A 27,725-nucleotide genomic window follows, 5' to 3' on the forward strand; every position below is an offset into this window, starting at 1 on the left:
TTGGATAGCAAACTTCTCGACGATTCTCGGCCGTTTGGGTGATCCGAGGCCACCCGGGCGATTTCATGTTTGTTCAGGGCTCTGGCGGGCATCTCGTAATAGATCAACACAGCTCTGGTTAACACGAATTGCGTACGCAGCACGCAATGCGCGGGGAATAATGTTGAAACTGGCATCTACCCCTTTTACTTATCGATGCGTGTTATGATCTCGCTACGGACGAGAGCATCGAATCCGACAAAGATCTCGAGCAGGGGCTGGCGGGCCAACAACAATTACGGGTACAGGGAGCCGTGCGAAACGGTCAACACACCGTGGACGGGTACGATACGATACTGGTACTTGCCAAGCAATAATGGTACTGGAAACACTTGCTAGCTTGCTAGCGGAGAAAGGGTTTTCCGAAACGGAGAATCGCGGGTGGTGAGTTTGCTGAGAAATCTGCAGACCGAAGAGAGCCTCTCCTCGGCTAGACAAGGACACGAGTGCACAACGGTGCCATTTCTCGAAAACCTGGCCAAACTTCCGTACTTCGATTTTTCATACAATATTTTTCAGAAGTACTGATTTCGTGTATTTTAGAAGTTATGCGTCGTTGAATTCGATTGGTGGGAATGTTGGTTTTAAGTTAGATGGTGTGAACATCGATTGGTTTCACGATCTTTTTTGGTGAAAAACTCGACATTTGAGTGGACTCGACACCGTGAACTATTTCTGTGGGATTACTTCAGTGGGGCAACATTTTAGTGGGTCGTTTCTGTGGGCCACTGCAATGGGCCATTATTTTGGTAAGCTTCTTCAGTGGGCTCTTTCAGTGGGCTCCTTCAGTGGGCTCTTTCAGTGGGCTCTTTTAGTGGGCTCTTTCAGTGGGCTCCTTCAGTGGGTTATTATTTCAGTGGGCCATTATTTCGGTGAGCCTCTTCAGTGGGCTCCTTCAGTGGAGTCACTTCTGTGGGTTATTAATTCACATAGCCAACTCATTTAAGTGAGTGGACCATTTCAGTGAGCCACTTCAATGGGCCATTATTTTAATGAGCCACTTCAATGCACCATTATTTCATTGAGCCTCTTCGATGGTCTATCTCAGTGGACCGTTCCAGTGAGCCATTACTGTACCAGCACAATGGGCCCCATCAATGAGTCATTATTGCAGTGGGCCACCTCAGTGGGCCACTTCAGTGGGCCACCTCAGTGGGCCACTTCAGTTGACCATCTCAGTGGGCCATTTGAGTCGACCATCTCAGTGGGCCACTTCGCTTGGTCACTTCACTGGGCCATTTCAGTGGGCCACGTAGTTCAAATATATTATTGAGAAGTATGTTATTGAAAAGTATATTATTGAAAAGTACATTATCCATAAAAGGAAACAGTGGATTGTAAATATTGTTTGAAACGAGGAATGATGTCATATACTCGTATATTAATTCTATTACTACCTACGTTTGGATTCTATTTCCGAATCATCGGAATGGGATGTGCTAGCTGTATCATCTACATTGCTTGTACGATTCATACTGCAAGACCGGTGAATGGATCAGAATGGAGTAATCGTTGTAAATGATCATTGAAATACATTTTCCGACATTTTATCTACGGCAAGCACCTCTTTCATACAATTTGTATAGCTAGTGCGACATGATGTTGTAGTAGGACTTCGTAGAAAGAACGAGAATTTGTCGCGACATGATGCGAGCGTGAGTCAACAAAAAAAAAATACTACGAACTACGGTAATACTACGTACATCTACGTCAACAGTAAGAATGTTTCACACATAAATTCTTTCGAGAGAAAAACTATCTCTGACACACATCGAACATGCTCCGAACTTCAAGGCACCAAGCAGCACGAACTTTGAACTTCGACGGACCGTGTATATGTCAAAGAAAAAAAAAGATTCAAGCGACGTCGGAAGCTCATCGACGGCAATTAAATAGACTGAATTTTGGCCAGGTTTCCGAGGAATGGCACCACCGTGCGACGCCGCGAGACGAATCCGAGACGCGTGATCGCGAGAGCTTCCTGTTCGGCGGCCCTGCCTGTTTCCGGTTTTTCTCTGTTATCGTTCAATATATGCTAGCTACCTGAACATTTAAGTCCCTGATGCGCGATACCGTGAAGCATCGAGCCGCAGTGGTCGCAGAAGGTCGGCGTCAGGTACGTGAAAACATCCCACTTGTGTGCGGTGCTCATCTGGGAACACAAAACAGGGGTCCAGGAACACCAGGTCCTTCATTCTGGTCCGATCCTGGGGATGAGCGAGAGAAAGAAAGGACGAGCGAGACAGACAGAGAGATAGAGATAGAGAAAGTGAGAGATAAAGAGAGAGAGAGAAAGAGATAGAGAAAGAGAGTGCGGGCCGGAAGCACCGAGAGACCACCGTTCGCGTGGATCGCTCCGAAAAAAAAACCGAGTCAACGGGTCCCTAGCTCCTTGGGATGGATTGGAGGTGGCGACAGGTGAGAATCGCGTGCCGTAGCATCTCGCGATGACGACCGAAGATGACGGACAGAGTCCCACGGCGGAATCAAGCATCGAGTCGAGGCTGGAATCAAGCTCGACTCATCGCTTGCTTGCGAAGACCAGAGGCAGCGATTTCGCTTTCACGAGGCACCGATAAAGACACCCTCGGGGAGAGCCAACTCGGCTCGTTGGTTCTCTTTGACAGAGAACAGGATCGAGAGACAGAGAGAAACTGGGAGAGAGAAGGGGAGGACGACGAGAGACGGAAGCTCCGATTCCGTTCGACGGAGCAGAGGCATTAAGTTCGTTTCCGCGGCGCGCTTTTTTCCGGTTGTTTCTCCTACGGTTGTTGTTTGCTCCCTGTTTCTTTGGTTCAATGAGGACTCTCGATCGTGAAGAATTCTCGATCGAAGATAGAGAAAGAATTCTCGCCAGGTTCGCTAGGTGTTGTAGCTGCTCTTCGTGGATATAGATAGACGTGTTCGATCTTGTCGTTCGCGAGAACCCTGCTGTTCCTTGGTTCAATTCGCAGCGGCGCGCGGGATTGCGGGGAACAGAAAAGAGTAAAGAAAACAGAGAGACGGTGTGTAGAGAGTGCGGGGGAAGACAGTGTCGTCGCTGACAGGCTGATAGAAGCGAAGGGACATAGAGCGCATGAACAAACTGTACAGAAAACGTGAAACAACGACTATTTACAATGTCCGAGACGACGACGGAGGACCGTTCCCGGCCGCCGCCGCGCCGTCCAAAGCTCTCCCTTTCTATCCGGCAAGCTGATCAATGCGTGCTTTCGCCAGACTACGCTCTCGGTTCCATCGAACCGACACTCGATTCTCAGCCATGGGCCACGGGAGTCCCTCTGGGGCTTTGCTTTCCCGTCGAAAGTTTCGACTCGAAACCCGACCCCTCCACAGCTACCGAATCGCTCTACTCTCTACAGTAGTGCACGGTTAAAGGGCATAGGGTAAATGTACCTACAGCGGATGTACAAAGATTCGTACACCTTTTAGAAACTAATAACTTTTTCGTAATCGTACCAAACGACCTGATTTTTTATAATCAATTAGAAGCATTGGTTTACGAAATGATATGCAGAAAAGATTTTCTAATAATTATAATTTACAAGATTACATGCAAAAATAAAAAAGGCATTTTTTAAAACTTTTTCATTTGGGCCCTTAATGAAAGTTTGAAATATATGTTTTGTAGATCTGCGTTAGTTACATGGTGAAAATCGTAGTTTTACACGACTTTTGATCAATTCATGCTTAAAATCCACAGAATCGTACGATCTTTCGACGCGTGTCGTTTTTTCCTACCGATTCCGATGAAATTTTCAGCATGTGTGTAAATAACCTAGATCTACAAAACATATATTTTAAATTTTCATCAAGAGCTCAAATAAAAATGATTTAACAAATGCCTTTTTTATTTTTGCATGTAACCCTGTAAATTATAATTTTTGGAAAATCTTTTTGCATATCATTTCGTAAACCAATGCTTCTAATTGATTATAAACAATCAGGTCGTTTGGTACAATTATAAAAAAGTTATTAGTTTTTAAAAGGTGTAGGAATACTTTGTACACCCACTGTATAACTACGAGTGTACGTCTTACTGCGGTACTTTTTCCAATGAGATTAAAATACGTAAAAATAAATATTTTGCCCTGAGTAAATTTGTACAATACGATGAGAATGGATTCTCGTTGGCGAGACAAAATTGTGTTAGGTACCTATTCGAAACAAGTAAGTATTTTTTTTTGTATTCAGAACACATCGTTCTTCCATAAAATGCTTACAGACATTACTATTTCATGATAAATTAGGAATAATGTTAAAATAAAGTACGATTAAAGCATATGATACCGCAGTAATCGGCACAGTTACCCCAGCTGGATAAGATCGTCAAATCTGCCCCCGAAATCTGACTGATCTTCCAGAGCCCCCAAAGAGAACGCCTGTGTGGCAAATCACAAATCGGTACCCCCACCACAACGGTAGCTACAGCGAGAACTTGGTTCCAGTGAATTAGCTCTATTTCTTTCATTCTTCTCAACGAACAATTACGAAAATAAATTCATGAACATTCTACCGAACAGCACATGCGAGTGTGAATTTTTTCAGTAGTGAGACATTGTCGACGACGATGTTCTCTATTTTTTCTAATTTTTTTTCTAAAGTGCACAGTAAGACAGAAAATTGATTTTTCTTTACTTTCCTGTAGATATATTATGCGATATTGATATATGTACATGTGCACTACTGTGTAGCGAGATAGAGCGAGATAATCGGTGGTCTTCGAACTGTGTGAAAACCTGGGATTCCCGGAAACGGAGTCTAATTAGTAGACTGCGGATTTTATGCATTTAGTCATGCAGTGGTCTTGTTAAAAAGATTTAAGGACATCAGTGTATTAGTTTCAGCTTAATAAGATGATTAAAAGCAGAAAATATTTTTTATTTGTCTTGCAATCAATGCAAACATTTCTTATTTTGCATAAAGATCCGCAGTCCAGTAATTAAAGACAGTAAAGGAAATAAAAGAGTCTAGGTATGTACATCGATTTCAAGAGCCATGGTGTATTCATTTTTAACGAAAAACCTTATATTTTCCTTTCGATGTCATTGTAGAGTTTGAAAAGACAAATCCGACGACTACAATAAAAGGTCGGTTATCTTAGCCAGTCCGGCCATTCGGACATAACCTTACTAGCCTGGTTTTGTATCCGGTATTTTAGCTTTTTGGAAAATATTGGATACAAAACCAGGGTGGTAAGGTTCTGTCCGACTAGCCCGTACTGGCTAACAATAAGATAAACCGACCTTAACCGTACCGGTCCGACATCGGATCCACTGTGATCGCACCCTTACGACCGACAGAGTTCGAAGACCAAAGACTCGCGACTGCCCGGAGCGTTTTGCTCTCCGGATGCCACGGAGCAGAGCCGCCAGATCAGGGGAATTGATTCGAATTGAAGGAAAAAAGTGACCCCGTCTCTGCCAGTATCGGATTAGTCACGTGACTTAGAGTGGGGGGAGGGGGGTAAGTCTTAATCTGGCGACTCTGCCACGAAGCGGCCTCCCAGGGCGTAGGACGGCAGTCGCCCATGCCTGCTCTATTCTACTTGCGACTGGTTTGATGACTCGAGAGACGTGCTTAAAGCTCTAGTGCTCTAGAGACTAGAGAGAAAGGGACTCGACGAATCCAACTACAAAGATCATTCATCGAACGAATCGACGAAAGTGACACGCACGGATCTCGAGCTTCGTCAAGCTGGAGACGCGGGTCGCGCGAGCGAGCGTGCGACAACACCAACACACACATACACACACACACACACGTACACACCAACGAAAAGTGAAGTCTGTGCACGGCAGCGCGCCGAAAACATAGAAGTTCCAGGGGTAAAAACGTCTCGCGCGCACGCATCGGAAAACCATCAGAATTGTGTGCGTGGACGAAGAAACGAGACGGTGGTCCAGCGGTGGGCCCGGCGAATCGATTGTTTCAATTCTCGATCGACTCGCGCTTCTCCCACCGCTAGATCCAGTAGACAGAGAAAGAGTGACGCGGTATCTGAAAGAGTCTATGGCAGGCTTTTGTGGGGATTGCCCCGTGGGCCACCAGGCCACGCCCACTCGGAGCAGTCTGTACAGATGAAAAGGGATGTTCCACGCCCAGTCAGGTTAATTTACACGGAGAAAGAGAAAGTTCCGTCTCGTTCCGATGCTACACAGACAGATAGAATTCGATCTCTTTCTCTAACATCGTTTACTCCGTAACAAGACTTTAAAGCGCAGCATCGTGTGTATCGAGAGCCGCGAAGCCACTCCTACTTAGAACAATCTCCACAGAGAAAGAGAGGTGGAGACTCTTTAATTACTGGACGTGGACCAGTGCCCCTGGGGGCAATCCGGAGCCCGTGCCTGCGTAAGACCGTGCGCGAAAGGAAAAGCAAAAAGAGAGAGAGAGAAAAGCGAACGGAAAAAACACAACGTGTTGTCGGTATACTTCGTGTGGCTCTTTTTCTCTCTCTATCTCCGATTGCTTTTGTTCCTTTATTCGAAGAACCAGTCATCGGTGCGCACACAGATTACAGAAGGAAGCGCGCGACCGCAAAGTGCACGCCTCCGGCAGAGAGCGCGAGCAGCGATTGGTTCCCGATCGGAGGGGCGTGGAAAATTTGCCCCGGCTCGCGTGCCGATCGAGACAGCGAAGAAAGAACACGGACAAGCGGTCTTTAAGCGAATAGAGAACCGATTTCCTCGTCGTCGGGGATCGAAATCGGCGCGCAGTCGAAAACGCGTTCGGGAAGACTGTACACAAGCATTTTCGAGAGCGCGCTCCACGGAGCTAAGCCAAGAAATCTATTTACATAGTGTAGGAGCAGGAAGAAGAAGAACGAGTAGAAGTGGTAGAAGTTGTAATAGTAGTAGTAGTAGTAGTAGTAGTAGTAGTAGTAGTAGTAGTATTAGTAGTAGTAGTAGTAGTAACAGTAGTAGCAGTAGTAGTAGTAGTCGTCATAGTCGTAGAAAAAGAAGAAGTAGTAGTAGTAGTAGCAACAGCAAGAAGAAGTATATATAAGAACACGATTAGAAGAGTACGAAGAGTTTGTTAGAGGTACAAAGACGAAGAACAAAGCAACACCATGTACAATCGGTGGGCCAAAGAAACAAAATGTATACGATTCCTTTTCGGTATATGTACGTGCGACAAGTGTTCCGTGTTCCACAATCGGATTCATTTCCTTTCGTGTGTGTCTGTGTGCGTGTGACTCTGGTTGCGTGTTCTCGTATTTCTTTCTTTGATTAATAGTCTCGGTTTTCTTTGGTTTTTAATTATGATACCTTGGCACTTCATGCCCTGGTGGATGACACCATAGAGAAGACTACCGCAGTGGTCACAGAAGGTGGGGCTGTTGTAGGTATGTTGCTTGAATTGGTGCTTCGTCCGCGTGTCCTGCGTTATTACACCATTACACCGTGCACACACACGCAGACTCTCGGGGGTTCGTGGCTTCGGGACGGATATGTCACGGTGGACCGGGAGGGATCGGGATCGTCGGGATCTCGGGACTGATTCTAGATCGGATCCGTCGATCGGACTCGATCCGATCTCACCGATTTCTGCTCGGATAATTGTCGCGCGGCCCCATACTCTCGCGATCATTCGAACGTCCAATTTTCTGGTCAATTACCACGGCAATTTTCCAAGTTTTGGTTAAAATTGTGATCAATAGACTACGGATTTTCGAACGTCCAATTTTCTGGTCAATTACCACGGCAATTTTCCAAGTTTTGGTTAAAATTGTGTTCAATAGACTACGGATTTTCGAACGTCCAATTTCCTGGTCAATTACAAAGTCAATTTTCCAAGTTTTGATTAAAATTGTGATCAATAAACTGCGGATTTCCGAACGTCCGATTTCCTGGTCAATTACAAAGTCAATTTTACAAGTTTTGGTTAAAATTGTGATCAATAGACTGCGGATTTTTATGAACATTATTTGCATCGATTAGAATGATCAGGAGCCAAAGAGGAAGTTCTTCCTTTTTTTTTTAAATAATATTGATAATCTCATTTTTGCCGTAAACGCATAAAATCCGCGGTTCAGTGATCAAATGTATAATGTTCATAGGCGAGAATTCCCGTAGAACCTATGCTCGGTTCTACGGGAATCTTTGTGCATCGCTGACCTTCGAGAATCTTCATAAAGTTCGCGGACGTTCGTGTAAATTTTTAATCCTCGAGGCGAGTACGAAGAAAAGGGTGCACACGAACTAGCCAAACCTGAACTCTATAAAATTTCGCATCTTGTTGATATGTTCAACAAACCGCAAACACGCAAGCCGAATAATCCCCGAGAATCTAAAGCAAGAACCATGATAGCAATCTGCAAACCGCGGACGTTTTTTTTATAAATTCCCGAGTGTAAAAGAAAGTGGAGGGCGATATTGCAAACTCTCCGATACTTTGTGTAAACTAAATACGCACGATTAATCAGCGAGTGTCCAGAGCGAGTATCGCGATAGCGATCTCTGAGCCGTGGGCGTACGCGCGATAATTCTCGATTGCACGGGCTAGTACGAACGACAAATTGGGTGGTACAGCGCCGAGTTCCACGAAATTTTCCATCTTTGTTGCGAAACAAGAGCCGCGACAATTATCCGAGCGCTACCATAACTCCCATCGGGCGTTATGCGTCGCGACACGAACTATTATAGTCTACGGAACGCTCGCCCGTCAAAGTCCGGAAGCGCGAACTCGATTATGTGCTTCGCACAGCGACGACCGCCTCTCGTTACAGGTAATTCTGCTCGCTCGATGATCGACGCCACCCGATTTCGGTTTTAACGCTTGTTTTCGCGACATTTATCGCCTCGGTGTAACGGGCGATTCAATTTTCGATACGCGCACGTCCAATCGTGCTTTTCTATCACGTTCAACGGCGGCAACCGGACCTGTCCTACAAAACTGGACAATGTTATTATTAGACTGTGGATCTGTCTGCAATATAAAAATTTCCGAGTGTTCCGAAGAGAGATTTCATTGTTTCCTTAACACGTTCGCTGCCGAGCGACATTTTCAAAAACGGTTCCACCACGCCAACAAATTTTAATAATAATTGTAAAATAAAAATACAAAACATGGATTTATGGGAAAGATATTGAATTTAGATAATGTTTAATTGCTTTATTAATTATACGAGTTATATCGTAGTCAAACCTAAACACAAACTTCGACCTACGAGATAACTCGTTGTTGGCAGCGAACGTGTTAACTAACACGCGTTGACTGTCACGCGAATTTTATACATTTATAACAAAAACACAAGTACGTGAAATTGCATTACTTTGGACACATTCAAATGATTAATTAACGCGGACAATTTCTGTTTTACACAAGGATCCGCAGGCTATTACTAGCACAGAGTTGCGCGAATTTCAATACATCGTAATTGAATCGCGTAATTGGATTACGTAATTGAATTACATTGTATTTTATATACACGCACTATTTGAATTACATCGTAATTGCATTACATAATTCGAACCTTCCACTTCATTTAATTGATAATTACGCGAATCGTGCGTGTAGTCAAAATACAATGTAATTGAAGTAAAATAGAATTGAAATAAAATGTAATTGAAGTGCAATATAATTCAAATTACGCAATGTGTACATTACTCGTTTAATGTGTCGTGTCTCTTCCGTTTCAAATTCACAGACAACTCAATTTTATGTTTATGTTTATGAAGATGTTTTCTTACGCGACGATGCTATGATAACTACGAGAATGCAGCAATCTTAGTTACAAGATGTTTGAACAATGAGTGTTCATTAAAATGAATTGAAAACTTGCTGACAAATGCCATCAGCGAATATGACCGCGTAAGTGATTAGTGAAGAATGTTCTTGTTTTAGGTCTATCCTATTAAATAGTGTTACCTTTTTCTCTGAAGTAATTTTGTCCTATGTCTTTCTACAATTTATAATTCTCTTCTGAAACGAACGTAATAAACAAGTTTAATTTTGATGACACGATGTGCATGTACACGTTCATCTTTTTCTTTTTCCACCTCTTATTCTTCTTACATATAATTCATAATTACACTCTACATCGAAATTGTGTCTCAATTGTAAAATTACACTGTAATTTAATTGAATAAGAAATCAGAATTACAAATCACATCATAATTTAAGTGAATGAAGCGACTGAATTTTGAATTACGAAATAATTGAATACAGTGTATTTGAATTACTTTGTAATTATTAAAAATTGTATTAATAATTGTAAAAATTGTCTACATCGATTGCAAGAAATAGAAACCGAATTTAATTTTATTTCTTCCCTTAATAAATTTTAATAGAGGAGATATCATATATTGATATCTTCAGTTTTTAAAATTTTTCGACAATTTTGAATTCGATCTACTCAATTTTCCTATTAAATGAATAAAGATCCGCAGTCTAGTAATATTATAATTCGTGAAATAATTCAATTGTAATTCAACACAACTCTGTACTAGCATCCGTTAGTCTAGTTAACCTCGATGACCACCGTGGTATTCGACGCGTTAATAATAATCTGCAGAAATTGAAAGTAGTACGGCGGTATTCTTCAATCAATTTAATTATCCTAAATTGTCCTTCTGTACCAAATGGTACCTGCTCATCTTTAACCGACTTCGAAAAAGGAGAAGGTTACTCAATTCGATCTGTATGTGCTTTTTTTCTATGTATGTTCACCGATTACGCCGAGATGGATGGACCAATCGGAACGAAACCTTTTGCACCTTGTAGACTATGTCCCCGGAGTGGTACCGTGAAAACAAATTTTGCATTTTTTCATTCTTTGCGATTTTTATTGCAAATAACCAATAAGACCGAAAAACCATCCTACGGTGTTCTACAAACTCTGCTCGATCCACTAAAAAGTGTAAAATAAAAAAATTTTATAAAAAAAACTATTAAACCGACTTCGAAAAAACGCACTAAAAGAATGCACTAAAAAGTATGAAATAATTTGCATTTAATTTACGTGAATACACAAGAACTTAAAATACAATATAATCTTTTCGGAGGCGGCGCAAAATTGAAAATTTTCCAAATGACAGATGTTGCTGATTATGTGATTTCATTGGAATATAGTGAACTTGGAAATCAGTATGTGGGAAGAGAAGATACATTAATATGTGAAAGCATGTAGAAAAATTGAAGGATTTCGTAATTTCCAGCGTCGAAAATTTTCAATTTTGCGTCGCCTCCGAAAAGATTGTGTTGTATTTAAGTTCGTGTGTATTCACATAAATTAAATGGAAATTATTTCATATTTTCTGCATCTGCGAGTTCTTCGCTCTATTGGGATTGAAACTATTGGAATCAGCTGAAACATCATGCATCTGCTAGACCATTGGTTCACGTGAAAATCGTCTTAGCGAATTTCTGAGGACTCGGGGATTAAGATCGTCGCCTCGTAGATCCGAAGCGTAAAATCGCCGGATTAAAGTCGCGAGATCGGTGAAAGAAGAATCGGTGAGATCGTCGAGAGATCGAATCGGATAAGGAACGTTCGTGGGTGTCAAAAGTGAGAGTCAGAGAAAGAGAGAGAGAGAAAGAAAGAGAGAGAAAAAGAAAGAGAGAGAGAGTGAGAGAGAGAGTCATCTTCGAAGCACAGAAGCACGAGGGGATCAGCATCGAGGGGCCGGGGAAGACGCTAGGACATTGATCGTTTTTAGTCAGAATCCCCGAAAGTAAACTGAAAACCCGGTTTCTCCGCGCGGTCGACGAAACGTTCGCGACCCGAGACGGATCCTCGTGTTCCGAATCGAATTCGACAACTGATTTCCTCGCGGGGATCTCGAGGAGAGTCGCGAACGTTTTGCGGCGGTTCCAGCGATTTCGCGGAATAATCGGTTCGGCTCGGTATCCGCGAAAATTATTCCGTGTCACAAGCGTGGTTAAACGAAGCGCAGAGAACGCTTAGGCCAATCGTGCGCGGTGCGAGAAAACGTGGAATAAATATATAGCTCTCAGCCCCGGGTGATCCTTTCCCAGTCCTCTCCAGCCCAGGATCTTTTGAATCATTCGTCCTTGTATTTCTATGATTTCGATCTGTGGTTTCCCGGGACTGTACGCTTCCGGTGTGGAACGTATAAACGAAGAGAACGATGGATCCACGGCTGCGACGAAGACGAGGAAAGGCGAGCGCGCGCGCGGGCGCGTATCAACTGCGCCGAGAAACGAGTAGTATAAACCGAAACAAAACAAGTCGCGGACTTTCATATAGACACGGACTTGTACGTCGACACTTACATCCGAATCAGCTCCCTTGTCCGCCCCGGGACACGTGAACGTCACGTATTCGTGACATCGCTTGTGCACCACGAAGCTGCAGACTGAAACACGAGCATCATCGGCATACCTTATGTCTGCAATGCTTTACGGATGTCCGGGAAGGATGTGGAGGTAAAGCTTACCTTGGCATTGGTACCCTTGCTTGCCGAACCCCCTGAAACAAACGATTGTGCTGGTTAAGTTCAGTGGTGACACGGACATTCGAAAAATGATGAAACTTTGGGGACATGTAGTGAACATGTAGGTAATATGTGTTACGAATATGTTTTAACGAACCACACTCGTCATGAAGATTTTGAACAAAGTCTAACTAATATATGAATGCTACGACTTTCATTTTAATTGAAATAAAATTTGATTCGCTTGAAATTAATATTTAAACATTCAAATAAATGTAGCCATATAAAAATATAAATTTTCTTTTCTCCCCTACGACATTTTTCAGGATAAAGACGTTTTAATCACTGTAACTGTAAAGGAGATGATACGGCAAGGGGTTGATTATAATAATATTGGGTTGGAAGGAAAGTTCGTAGCGCGTTTTCAAATTCAGAATCGAAGATAAAATTAAGGTATTTTATTCATATGTTTATTCAATAACACGAGAAGTTACCTCGAGGATGGCAAAAAGTAATAGAACAGAATGGAAAATATGGTATTGAATAAATCTATGAATAAATATCTGAATGTTAGCTTTCAATTTTAATTTACAAACGATACGAACGTTCGTTCCAACCCAATATACAGTTAGGAGCAAAACACACACTTTAAATGAGAATAACTTTTTTATGAATGGACCAAACGACTTCGATTTCTCTGTAAGGCTAGATGAATTAGTTCAGTAAATGACGTCTAAAAAATATGTTGAAAAAATAAAAAATGCATTTGGTCGGAATTGTGAGAAAACAATAGTAAAAATTGATTTTTACGACTGTTTTTCAGCTGGGCTGATAACGAAAATTTAAAAGATGTATTTGGCCTCAACTCGTATAAATTATAGAATATACGCTCCGAAAATTTCATTCAAATTGGTTCATTGGTTTACGAGTTATAAACGATCAAAAGCGGTAAGAAGGCCGAAAATTTGGAAAAATTGCAATTTTTACCACTTTTGATCGTTTATAACTCGTAAACCAATTAACCAATTTCAATGAAATTTTCAGAACGTATCATACGAGATTACAAAACACATCTTTTTAAATTTTCGTTATTGGCCCAGCTATACAAGTCGTAAAAATCAATTTTTACTATTGTTTTCTCACAATTCCGACCAAACGCAATTTTACAACATATTTATTAGACGTCACTTACTAAACTAATTCTTCTAGCCTTACAGAGAAATTGAAGTCGTTTGGTTCATTCATAAAAAAAAGTTATTTCGATTTAAAGTGTGTGTGATCAGTAGACTGCGGATTTTAAAAATGTTCAGGAAAAATTACCCTTTTCAACGGAGATTATGTTTTCGTGCTTAAACAATCATTCGCAAGGAGAACCAGTTCCAGGAAATTGTTTTTTTTTTTAGGTCGACACACAAGCGATTGCGAATCATTATCCGAGCCCTTCCACGCCTTTAAAGTGGTTTAGCTAATTTTCGAGGGTGGATCACAGGTACGTGGCAGCCTGTGCAACGACGTAATCGAGCACGTTTCGACGGAAGCTTCGATGGAATGTAGGCTAATCGCGGATTTGCGGCAACGCTTTTCATCCCCCGTCTCCTCGTCGATGCACCTTGCGTTTCATTGGCCGTTTCTTCGCGTTTCGTCGCGTTTCCCTGACTTTCCCACCGTCCCCTCTTCTTCGCCTCGTTTCGCTGATTGTCATTGTCGTTGCGCCCTTCTTTCATTCACAGCATCGTTTCTGTGCAGGGGGCAGGAAACCTTTTTCTTGCCGTTTGCACCCGTCGCGCAAATAAGAACGTGCGGTGAAAATAGCCTAATACGGTCCGGCTCCTAAATTGGAACATAGCTCTTAATCGTTCACAAATTCATTTCGCTTGGAAATTATATTATAGAATTATATTATAGAATTATATTATATATTATAGAATACACATCTAGAATATGGAATAATTTAAATATGCAATGCTTTTTAAACTGCACTAACTAAATTTCTGTCATAACTTTCCGATGGTGTTTTACAAGTTGCGAAACAGTGTTTTATTTCGAAACTAATGTTTTTCCACGCTTCTACCGACCCGCGCGATGCGCGACCAACCAGAAACCATACACAGAGGGATTTCTGCTCGTTCCCAGGATAAATCATTCTCGGAGACGATCGAGGAGATTCGCGGCGGAACGAAAGCTCGGAGGGAAAGAGTTACGCGATCGTATTTTCGTATTCGGAGGGCAAACGTTACGTTGCAGGTCGGCGGAACCTTGAAATATCGATCTGCTCGTCGAAGCCGACTTAATCGAGGGTCCAGCGTAGAACCGTCGCCGGTTATAAACCGCGAGAGCCGACCTGGACGTTGAAAATGCAATTCTCGCTTGAGCTAGCCGCCGGCTAGGCTAAAGCGCTCGAAACTTTCGACGGTTTGCGAGAACCACCCGGTTCCATTTTGGTCTGGACCGAACTCCCCATCTCCCTGTTGCTTTCGAGCTTCTGCTACAGCTTTCTTCAAAAATGGTCGTCTCTACGCGCAATCAAGACTTGTCGTCTTGAACGTGGATTATAGGGTCCCAGATAAATTCGATTCTGGGAACAAACTGAGATTATATGCAGGAGCTTTAAGACTATATTGCAAACATCGTAAAGAAAATTATTACAGCTCGAATGGATTCATCTCAAGAATTGCAACTTGCTCACTATGACCAGAGTCGAAGAAACATTTTGGGATCTTTGAAAACGATTCAGAAATCGTCCGTGGGCGTTCTCAAGCTGAACTTTGAGGACTAAGAAAAATTAGAGACATCTGCAGAAGCTTTAAGACTAACGGAAACTAAATTTAATCGTAAAGAAAATTACTATGGCTGGGATGGGTTCATTCCGAATAGAGTCGAAGAAAAATTTTGGGATCTTTGGACGCAGGAGGTTAAAAGACGATCGATCGGCGCACAGAAGTTAAACTTTAGAGATTAATGGTAGGGAAAGTTGAAGACCCGTGAAGGAGCATGCCCGTCTGCGAAAATATACCCTAATCAACGTAGGTTCATCAGCAGAAACAACAGATTAAGCACACTATCCAGAGCCTAAGAGAAATTGTAGACCAACGGAAGGCTTATGAAAACCGGATTAACTCTCGAGGGAATTAGTGAGTCGAGCATCAGGTTATTAAATGTTGCAGGCTCTAAAGGAACCCTTTGATCGACCCGTAAAAAAATCAGGATCGGCGCTGCATCGTTTGCGTATTATTCATAAAAGTTTCAGAAGCGACAGGAACATTATTAAAAAAGGAGGATGAAATCAATATGAACCCCGACTTAATATACAGAGCGATGCGGGTGATGAAAATTCGCCATGCCTCGAACACAATTTCCCGGTGAGCCCGTTGCGGACAGGATCGATCGACGACACACAAGCCCGGAACCAAAAGAAACCCGTAATCCAGCCTCGCTGGACATAGAAATCGTGAATAGTGTGGGTGTGTGGGTGTGCGCGCGCGCGAGCACGTTCGCTAAAAATATCCCGTTTCACGAAAGCCCCGAAGTTTCCACGGATCACCGTGTTTTACGATCGTCAGAAGATTCTCGCTACCGCGCCGGAGCTCTGCTTAAATATACCTCAAAAGGTAGCCGAATCAAAAGACCGTCTTCTCGTGAATTCAAAGTGTCCTGATGAACAGACGCGACGGCGCACATCGCGAATTACTATAGCTCTGCCCGAAGTTCTCATGACTTTTATGGAAAATACTGTTTCGAGCAACTGGTAACTTCACGAGCGGTTATCTCGGGCACCGTGCCAGATATTTGAGCAAACTAATTGTAAGTTGCAAATTGTAGGCGCGAGTTACTTCTATTTCGCATATTTTTCTCAACATTTTTGGATTTTTAGCTGATTTTCGAAAGCGGTCAAAGTCTATGTAGAATTCCGTCTAGACAACCCCTAACTTCATAAGCGTTTCTCTCAATTACTATACAAGCTATTTAAATGAAACAAAAAGCAAATTGCGGAGGAACTCTCCAGCCATACCTCGAATTTTTTTCCAAAATTTCATATCATTCGGAAAGGGTGGAGAAAAATGATTTCTGAGTGAGCATTTATCTCGATAACTACAAAAGCTATTCGAACGTACCAAGAAGCAAACAATAAGCGGAAATGTCGGGCTTCTGTGCATTTTTTAAAATTTTCCAACGCTTGTTAGGGAAAGAGAAAAGTGGATCAGTGGCGAACGGGTACGACTGACTTGGGATCGTCGTCGTCGTCGTCTCTGTGGAAGAGAATGTGCAGTGGTAGACAGAACTGGTGCAGGAACCTGACGGCGCGATTTTCGGCCCGGGGATAGAGGGTAATTTTCGCGCGGGTCGGCCAACGCCGCGGTTGCGCGGATCTCGCGAGCTTCTCTCGGGGCTGAATCCAATTTCGCGAAACGATATTTTCGTGCTTCTTGGGGGGACTGGACGGATTTCATTGCGGGATAAGATCCGAGGTGCACGCGCGTCGCTCCCGGTCCTCTCCGCGGCCAATCCTCCACAATATACACATATTATAGAATATAGATAGATACACGCGGCGGCGAAACCACCGAAAGCCTTTTGTTCCCGCCTAATTGGATGCGCTCGGTGTCTATCGATTTTCTACTCGCTGACTCCCTTTGCGGCAACGGACCAGCAAAAATTCCCAAAGATAGCCTCGTCGAACACCGACCGAGAGAGACTAAGAGAGAGAAAGAGAGCTACCCTCTTCGATCCGCTTCGCCCCGCTTCCGACAGAAATCCTGCGTCCTCTCCGCACCGCTCAGCTCTATTCTGTTCCGTTCTGTTCCTCTATTCTGTTCTGTTCTGCTCCGTGAGCCAACGAAGAGAATATAGGAGCACCAGAGCCGCTTCTGCCCCGTGAATACACCCTGTATCGAACTCGGCTGGCTGCAGCATCGTGCTCCGACCCGATACGTTCCATTTCATCGACCCACTTCCCTCGGACCGACCGTGACTCGACCTGCCAGCTTCCACAGCCGAAGCGACCCTCAAAATCTTCCTCGAGCCGAAAAACCACCCGGTTTATACATTATTATCGGACTGAACCTCTGGATATCTTCTCCCGCAATTTTCGAAAGTCATCGCGACACACTGGACTCTAGTTAATCGTGTATTCCGGATTAAAATTTTCTGAAGCTCTTGCGAGATTCAGGAGTCGAATAGAAATTCCGTAATTCCATTCAGTGTCAATATTTTCTGAAGCAGTTTTAATGCACTGAGGGCACAGAGAAATTCGGGTATACTTCCTCTATTCAGGATCAATATTTTCCGAAGCTCTTGCAAGACATTAGGATGCAGTAGACGTTTGTTTCTCCTCGCATTCAAGATTGAATTTTTCTGAAGCTGTTGCAAGATTCAGGAGTCGAATAGAAATTCAGCAATTCCATTCTGGATCAATATTTCCTGAACCAATTTTAAGGCACTGAGGGCAAAGAGACATTCAGGTATACTTCCTCTATTCAGGATCAATATTTTCCGAAGCTCTTGCAAGACATTCGGATCCACTAGACGTTTGTTTCTCCTCGCATTCAAGATTGAATTTTTCTGAAGCTGTTGCAAGATGTAAGAGTCGTTAAAGGAGTTAGAAGTATTTCCAAGACTAAGATTTCACTGAAACAATTGGAGGAGACTGCAGTGTTATTCTCTTTGCATTGAAGATCAGAATTTCCTCAAGCAATTGCATCACACAAAGATCGAATACAAATTAATTTCTCCGTACTCCGTACAGGATCAAAGTGTTCTCAGGTACTCGCAAGACACAAGAGTCGGAAAGAGACACGTTACGCATTCTTCGCGATCGCGTTCCTTGCAATTCGAGTATATCGTGCTCCTTTTATTATTTTCATTTTCTCGACTTTCGAGAATAGAGTGGACTCGGCAAACTGTGGATTTGATGCATTTATGACGGAACTATATTATTCATGATTTATAGATATTGTTAAAGGAAGAAGTTCAGGTTTCTCCTGTGCCTTATGATGTATTAATTCTTCGTTTTGCTCGGACTTCGACTACTTCTTCCGAGATATCATTAACGATAGAAAAGTTTTAATCATCTCGTAAAAGGAATTAATAAAATACAAGCGCGCCCGATGTCGGACGAATAAACCGACAACAAATTTCGCACGGTTTTTCGAAGATATAGAACTATCTTTAACCGACTTATCTTTAACCTACTGACTCCGAGACGAATCGTACGAAATCTTTTGGACGAGGTACGCTCGTTAATGCTTGTTTTCTCGAAATCGAAGATAGCTGCCGACTAATTTTGATGTTTCTCGGTGCGCGCGCGATAACAATGTTATTATAGTTATGATTGATATTATTCGCGAGAGCGGTGAGAGAGAGAGAGAACGACGATGAACTTTGGCGAACGGCCAACCACCGTTCGTCTAACCACCGCCTACACTCTGACAACGGTTTCGCGCGATTCCGTGTTGCCGTGGCCGACCGCCCACGCATTTCGCGAGACCAATTTCCACCTACGAACAGGAAGATGCTTGAAATTCACCGATACTCGGTCACCCGGTTCAATCCGATCTTCTGCATCGATGTAACATTAGATTATCGGCGCGCAAAGACCTTATGCACTTATTACAGAAACGAGTGGGCGAGATTGGGATCAGTCTCTGGTACAATAATGACAGAACTTTCGCGTTCGCAATTATCTCTTAATGAAACTTTCACCGGCTTATTCGCCACATTTTTCTGATTAAAGGGAGACCGAACACGCCGCAATTCGAAGCATGTTTACTCGTTTAATTCAAGATATTGACAAATGAAAAATATTTAAAATAATCGAGATGACCTCCATATTTTCTAAACAATTTTTTTTTCTTTAATATTTTACATTGAAGTTAATAGAAAAGCGAGTACCGATGAACTTTTGTTCGAAACTTTTTCTGCCAGAATGATTGTCTGACATTTTGTAACCCAAAATTTAAAATACCTTTACGTCGATTTATTTTCAAAGAAAATGCCACGCATGTAACTGTTATAAATAAAATGAAAATATTCGAACCTGTTATTTCATGCTCTGCAAAGAGCTCTCAGAATAATTTATCCCACTTTGAATACCAAAATGGCTAATATTTTGGAATCCAAAGCTCCGGAGGGTTGTCGACTTGGTGTATACAAAAATGTGTTGAAAATATGAAACTTGAAAAATTCAATTTTCACTACGAAAAATGGGTTCCCAGTCGACTAGTGTGCTGGTTGAAAGTTTCGAGGAGCGAAGATTCGCGGTCGGTTTCGAAGAAAGGATGCGATAGCGCCGAGGAAAGTTGTTCGATCGCGAAAGTTCCTCTCGGTGAAGAAAGCGAGGACACTCCGGCTCCGGCGGAAGTTCGGTCGAGGGTGTCTCCGTTCTGGATCGATCGATCATCGAGAAAAGGGTGGAAGGGGTGGGGGCTCGCGGTTGATTTCGATGGCGAATTCAACAGGCGGTTTTCTGTGATTGGCGGTCGGCCAGACGGACAGAGACCGCGTTTCGCTTTCGTGGAATGGTCCCGTGGCTTTTTTAGCAAGCGTGGCGCCCCGTGAACGGCCGAATTACGAAACAGGCTCGATTCGTGAAAATGTGGGTATTTTTAAAGGCCGGGGAACCAATTCGCATACGCGCTCGGAGGGGAAGGGACACGGCCTCGACGGCCGAGCAGGATTCCCGTGAATTTCTGAGGAACGACGGGGATTAGTGGAATCCGTGTCCCGGTTGCCGGTAATCCCGGAAGCGAGCGACAGAACGCCAATAAGATTCGACTCGATACGATTCGATTTATACGGGGCACGGCGCTGCGACTCGCCCCGCGTAATCCCTTTGTTACATAAATAACAGCACGCCGAGTAAAAAAAACAGCGACGGAAACAGAATAAAATATTTCCGGACAGTCGAGTTCTCGCACCCGCGGAAAATCCGTTTTTGGTAGTGGATTTCACAAACGACCTGGATAGAATACTACCTTAGCGATTCCTAACTTCTCCGTTCTGTTCCTCGATTAGCATGGAAGATATTCGAATGAACTAAAATGCAAATTATATGCGCAGGTTTCGCACTGCTTTGTATATTTTTTCAAAATTTTAGTTCATTCTTTGACGGGTACAAAAATATCTTTCCGGCGAGAGCTTGCGCAGGGCCCCAAACTTGGCTAGAATATTACATCGATAACCCCTAACTTCACGAAGGTATTTCTAGATTACCATGCAAGATATTCGAATAAACAAAAATGCGAATTATATGTGCAGGTTTCGCCCTACTGTGTACATTTTTTACAAATTTTTAAATGACGTGTTGAGAGCAAAGAAAAATCCTGAAGGTTTTCTGTCGGAGGCGACGTTGAAGGCTAAAGTGAAAAGTGTCGCAATAAACACATACAAAATCCAGTTTTGCGAACACTAGAGTTCGAGACGGTTGTCGACAGTCGCTCTCGATATAAATTCTAACCAGCAAGGTGGCCAGCAGAGTAATAATAATCCGCCGGCGTTGGATGCACGCGATGCAGACCATAGCGCTCGCTAATGAAACGCAGATCGGTGATTAGTAAGGGAGAATGAGTGAGGAACGTGGCCAGAGAGCTTGCGAAGCAACGATCAAACGAAAACTGTTAACGGATGCACGGCCCTCTTCGAGCTTATAAATATTGAGGCCCGACGAAAGGGTTAAGGGATCATCACAGAGCGTTTCGAGTAGCTGGCGGCGAACGCTCGAAACGCTTGATCCTGGAGTGGCTCGACGATCGCCAAACCTGTTCATGTTTGGCGGCTGCCTGGCGTCAAGCTTCCGAATTCGCGAGCCTCGAAAATATTTTCAACCACGTTCAAAAATAACGATCGCGTTGTTACCAGGCTGTTTCACCGAGGAACGATCGTTCTTCTACAAGCGTCTCTTACCGTTTCCGGGACATTGTCGCGACGCGATCACCCGACGACGGATCAACGACGTCGACGAGCATGTTAGGCTCACCGCCGCGCACAGAGCGGCTGCAAACCCGTTTTTCCACGGCGGAATTTAATTTTTCAGGTTTTACATCTTCAACCAATTTTTGTATACAATCGATAACCCTTCAGTGCTTGAAAATCCAGGAACTGTTCTCATTTATCTCGTGTCAGTTACATTCATGGCATTTTTGGAAATAAATCGACGTAAAGGTATTTTTAATTTTGAACACGAAATGTCGGACAGTTGTTCAGGCATTTCCAATGACCTGGCAGAAAAATGCCTTTCCCACACACTTTCAATATAAATTATTAAAAAATATATGTACATATACAGGGTGACCATTATAAAGCGTTACGAATATCTCCGAAAATATTTATCGTACGCAAAAATGTTTGAGATAAAAGTTATTCAGTACCGAGAGGGATATCATGTCATGGGATTTTTATTTTTCCCGATGGACACTCCAAGGTGAGGAGAAGGTCACCTTGATTTTTTTTAATGGAAAGACCTACTTTCTGTATCAAGAATCGATTGACTATCGAATTCTGAGTAAAAATATATTGACCTCCATATGTCCTACATCTAATAGTTAACGAGACATTATCGAAACAATTTTCTTTCTTCTTTGGATAATATCTCGTTAACTATTAGTTTTAGCACATATCAAGGTCAACACTTTTATACTCAGAATTTGATACTCTGTCGATCTATGGTATAAAAAATAGGACATTCCATTTAAAGAAAGAAAGTTGACCTTCACCTCACCTTGGAGTGTCCGCCGGGAAAAATAAAAGTCCCACCACATGATATCCCCCTCGCTACTGAACAACTTTCATCTGAAATATTTTTGCATATGATCAATATTTTTGGAGATATTCGTCTGTGTGTGTAACGCTTTATAATGTTCACGCTGTATATTTTTAGAAATAATGGGGGTCATCTCGATTTTTTAATTGGTAACTTCATATAATATTCTAGCCGGTGTCGAAACGAATTTAACGACCTACTATACTACAAGCTGAAACCTTGACACAACGTTCAAATAATTTTGTCCACAATAACAGGTTTCCAAATCGCTGTTTTACGTCGCGAGCGTTTTACGGATCGGTTGTCCGTGGTTACACGTGGAAACGCATTAACGCCTCAACGTCCCGCCGCTAAAACCGATGTGCGCAGACTTATAAAATCGCCGACCGTGCCTTTATTCGCATCTCGCGCCATTTCTGTCCGAGCACAGAAATTGACTCGATCGTCTGTCGTAAAAATCTTAGTGTCCTCAACCGGTACTAGAAGATATTGTATAAACAAAACCAAACTGTCGTTAAAACAATAATTTAACGCTCGAAGGACAACGGTGAAGGTCATTTTACTACGACATTCGACCTTGGAAGACCTTGAGCTCTCGTAAAATAATCTGAATGTCTTGCTGTGCAGTGACTAGAAAATACAGCGTTCCATTTGAAACAACGGAGTCGACCTCGTGAAATCTTCGTGCTTCCACCCACGCGAAAAATATTTATTACATCCCCCGCTATGCTACCCGAGCATATTTCTTTGTATGAAAAATTATTTTCCCACCCTGTATATCGCAGAAGAACCATCGTGCAGAGCGGTGGCCAATAAAATCGTATCGTAACATTAAAAATATAGTTTTTCCTAGATGCTTTGGCAAGCTGCGACTGTGGATCGTTATATCGCATTGTTATAGCGTGCTCTTTAATTAGAATTGCTTTTCTAGTTACGATAACTTCCCAAGGAATAAGTCCCGGGCATAACTAATACTTTTATGTAGGGGACAATAAATTGCATCGATACAGTCAAAAACATAGGTCTCCTATCCAAAAAAGGGGGTCTGTTTTCTGATGCACCGATGCACAAAAGTGCATAAAGTTACAAGGTATGCAGCAAAGTCTGACACCATTTAACTTTGATCGGTAATATCATAATAACGTATAATAAACCTGCAGGCTACCAAAGTACAGTAAAATCGCGATATTTTTCCAACGACCTGTTGTCTGCACGAAGGCATGTCGTGTAAAGACATTCTTTTTATGACTGCGTCTACCGCGCCGATTTCGCCGGAGTATAATCGAAGCCGAACGTAGAAAAGGACAACACGTAAATACGGATCGCGCGGCCGAAGCGTATCGGTGTGAACCACTACTAATCGAACTACAAAACTTCTTTATTGTTCATTATTTTTTTATAGGACTTTCATCGACTTATTTCTGGCATTTTTCTGATTAAAATGACACCAAACACAACGAAGAACAGCGTATGGGAAAGAAAGAGACTCGGAGAGTCGCCGTCGCGTTTTTCGTTGCATTCGAAACTTTCATCGTCGATTAAACCACTAAATACAGTTGAAATTATATCGTGTTTGGTCTTATTTTAATCAGGAAAATGAAACAAATATATTGGTGGAAGTCGCATAAAAGAAAATAATGAAAAATAAAGAAGTTTTGTAATTCGAGTAGGCACTGGATAAATCTGGCTAGAAGGTCGCAGAAAAATATCGCGACATTACTGTATTTCCTAATCCAAACCTTTCGAACATCGAAAATTCTCAAATCGAACACTTTAGGACGATTTAGGAAAAGTCTAGATTCGCGTTTAGCCCTCCGGCGGCGTTAATTGCCCGGCAATTGGGATTTAACGGGACAATGATTTTTAATCGAGGCTGGCTCGAAGAGAAATATTCCGCCGGAAGAAGAAGCAGTCTGAAGTGCACAGTTTGTAATAAACTGGTCCGAGATGTGTTAAAAGTGCTCGTCCCTCTGGCGTGCTCTCGTCTGCAACGCTCGGCGCCCGGTGTTTCGCGTCGAGTGGAAACTAGTGGAAAGGGATGAGGCTGCGCTCTGAGTCGAGATCGTTTCATTTCCTCGAGTCGTCTTTTCCAGTGGCTGCCTCGCGGCCCGTATAAATGAATTTCCAACCGACCGGAAAGATCCCGCGGATCCCGAACAGTCCAACTACCGCTCGCGACGCTTCCCTTCCACACAATAATCTTCGTTTCCTAATAAATCATCGAATTTACCGCAGCTCGCTCTCACGCTTCATCATCCCTTATTAGCTGCCTCGGGATCCCCGTGCTCCCGATGCATTCGAGAACCGATCAGATTTCTTCCGCTGGTAATCATGCGAGAACACAACCGCTCGCGTGTTTCATCAATTTGCTCCAAAGAGAACGGCCTACGCGAAATTCGCTGACATTCCGCGGAATCGTTCAGCGCATGCGTTCAATTTGTAGTTGTGTATGTACTTCAATGTTCACGGACCTTTCGACTTTAATCATGAACGAGGATAAAGACTGGAACTGAATAGACGCGGTGAAGAACGGTACATCGTGGTCGAACGAAAGCCTAACTTCACAGGTGCGTTTCTCTATTATTCTCTATTCCGACAAATAAAATGCTACAATCAAAGTAGTCCAGAGTTCAGTCCAAAGAAGCTCTAACTACATAAACGGTTTTCTCGTCTCCCGTGCAAGACATTCGAACGAATCGAAATGGAGAGAACAGAGCCAAGTTAATTCTATATCGTATATTTTTGCCAGAATTTTAAGCTCATCGTAAATGGTGGGAAAAGATATTAAAATGCACTAAAAAGGAGAAAATAATCTTTTTAGACATTAGTGACTAAAAATAAAAGCGTGGAGCGTCCACGAAGATTACGTCAATATAGTTTAGCGCTCCACGCTTTCATTTATAGTCACTAATGTCTAAAAACATTATTTTCTCCTTTTTAGTGAATTTTAATATAAGCGTGGTTTTTAAAAAGTTCTTTTTTATATATTTTTATAATTTCTACTTTTTAGTCTTTTTTAAATGGAACGCAAGATACAGTAATACTGGTATGAAATAGTAAGATATATAGAAACGCAAGATATGAAAATACGCGAGATAGAATGAGGGGATGACTCCGAGAGACGACGTCTCTTGATGGAGTCCGAAATTGTCCGAAATGGAACTGAATTTACTGAATGAACGGAACATCACACTGACTGAGCTCCTTCGGTGCGAAATGGGCCAGTGGAGTAGGGATGAGTCGAAGTGGGAACGCGTAGTGGAGTAGGGAGCGCTGACGCGCGGAGTGGGGATCGGTGAACGCGATGACGTACTACTGAGTGTCGCGCGACGAGTTGTGACGGTTAATATTAAAATTTTTTTCTCCTAGACGCACAGTTTTTAAAAAAATTTGTTTTTTAATATCCAGTTCTGAGCTACGTTTAAAGTTTCAAGTCTCTAGCTCATCGAGAAGTGGTTTAAAATTCGATTACAAGATTTGACGCATACAACAACAACAACGACGACAACTCGGCAAGCTAATATAAGCGTGGTAAAATGATAAGCAGTGTTTGTCACCGATGTGAACGGTAGCATGGGAATAGCTGCGAAGCGTGCTAGATGAAGAGTGCGCGTATCGTATCAGCAATAAAGGCGCGATAATAAATCTATCGTGCAAACGTCGTCGAAGGCAAAGGCCTCTGAGTAATCGTTGGTAGATGGGTGTTTGTAGAGAGGGTTGGCTGGGCCAAGCCCTTCTCCCTAGGCAATCGACTCGTTTCCTCGTTTCCTGGTATCCTTCGGGTCGTCCTCTCGTCCCGAAAAAAAAAAGTCCAGAAGTCTCTGTCGTGGCGAGAGTTTGCTGGTCAATCGGACGCGTTTTTCTACGGCATCGAAACGCGTGGCTCGTTTTGTCGCGCGTCGCCGTCGTCGTCGTCGTCGAGGCCTCGTAACTCTACACCGGGTCAATCTAATTCCATTATTTCGCTCGCGGAGGCAAACGATAAAGCTGTCCACTGCGTATTCGATTAGTCAACGAAAACCGGTTCTCGCGCACGATTCCCGATCACGTACGACCAACGACAACCAACGCGAGCAGGAAAAACAATTCTCGCTAGTCTCCTCTCGCACGACGAACGTGATCGATTCGCGCGGAAAACGTGTGTTCGGGAAAATTGCACTGCCGCTGCTAAATATAATATCGTTAATGTCTATTAGAGCTCACGACAACAGCCGAGCCGGGAATATTAATCTCTCTTTCTCTCTCTCTCTCTCTCTCTCTCTCTCTCTGACAGAACCTCCGGCTCGTTTAAATAAGCAGCGCTTCGTTCCGACGCGCCGCTGCTGCTCGAATTCGGACGCCGACCGCTTTGGAATAACGCTTCGTTTTAATTTATACCGGTTTCTATTTCGTCGAGCATCTCTGCTCAGCGTTCGCGGAATTTATCGCGTTTTACACGCTTCTGCCTGTTCCCGCTCGAGCTGCTGCCATCCGTGATTTACCGGCGAGCGACCAATTTGTAAAAATTTTTCACTAGTCTAACATTGGTAGTTTTATTAATTCCTGATCGTAGATTTGAATATTCTCTGGGTTAACGGAATTATTATTGTTTACACAATGAAAATCGCAGCGGAGCCAACCTGTTTACAATACCGCACAGAGTTAGCCTCATAAATGTTCATGTCGATTACAATGCAGGATATTTAAACGAACAAGAAACACATTGTGGGGAGATATTAAATTAGGGGATTTTTGTTCAAAATTTTTGGGCACTCATTAAGACAGAAACAGATTTTTAGAAGCAAATCGTCTTGGCTGGAGTACTTGCTTCCCAGAGAACACTTAATTCATAAGTGCTTTTCTTGATTACTGCGCAAGATATTCGAACGAAGTAAACAGCAGATTATAGAGGAACGCTAGCTGTACTTCAAGTATTTTTTCCAAAATATTTGGATCATTCGAGAAGGGCGGAAAGAAATGACTTGTTGGTGACGGTTTTCGAAGGGAACCAAACCTGGTCCAGAAGACCCTCAACTTTGTAAGTGCCTATCTCGATTACTATTATCTTACAACCCAGAGATCATTTTTAATCTGTGTAATCTGTTTTACATCGTGCACATCGAATTGAACTTGTTTTTTCAATTTTCCGTTCATCGCAAGGGCGTAGAAATTCCAATTTCGGGCTATAATAGGAATAGGAAACGGGCTAAGCAATTTGCGTACATAAATGTGTGAATAATTATGGAAAACAAATGTGCTTAAAATAGATAGCAAATGAATCGTTCCGAAACGCGCAGCGATCATTGATTTATGTAAAGCGGCGAGTCGTGCCTGTGCGCGACAAACTAGGCTTCTTCCGCAAACAAGATGGAAATGGCCGCTCGAATTTTATGTAATTCCACGTGACCCGAGGGGAATAATGAGGCAGCAATTATGAGGCATAGTGTAGACGACTGTGGCTTCCTTCGCAGTCAATTCTTCTCCGTCGAACACGGAGCAACAACGGTGAAGGACCAGAGAGCAAATGAGAGAGAGAGAGAGAGAGAGAGAAA

General features: G+C 42.8%; 1 protein-coding gene across 5 annotated transcripts in view; it reads right to left on the minus strand.

Moving 5' to 3' along the window:
- The window catches only part of LOC143214001 (protein kinase C, brain isozyme-like), a 68,589-nt gene that overhangs the window by 29,808 nt on the left and 11,056 nt on the right, over positions 1-27,725 (minus strand). For 2 of the 5 annotated variants that reach the window (XM_076434458.1, XM_076434460.1), the window contains exons 2-4: positions 12,444-12,475; positions 12,280-12,362; positions 7,311-7,422 (exon numbers count right to left, since the gene is read on the minus strand). In XM_076434458.1, the coding sequence (XP_076290573.1) occupies positions 7,311-7,422; positions 12,280-12,362; positions 12,444-12,475 (227 nt within the window). Of the gene's footprint in view, positions 1-2,082; positions 2,192-7,310; positions 7,423-12,279; positions 12,363-12,443; positions 12,476-27,725 lie in introns of those variants that run through there. The other 3 variants (XM_076434459.1, XM_076434461.1, XM_076434462.1) reach the window with 2 other exon arrangements.

The sequence above is a fragment of the Lasioglossum baleicum genome, chromosome 12 (genome assembly GCF_051020765.1).
Source record: "Lasioglossum baleicum chromosome 12, iyLasBale1, whole genome shotgun sequence".
NCBI classification, from domain to species: Eukaryota; Metazoa; Arthropoda; class Insecta; order Hymenoptera; family Halictidae; genus Lasioglossum; species Lasioglossum baleicum.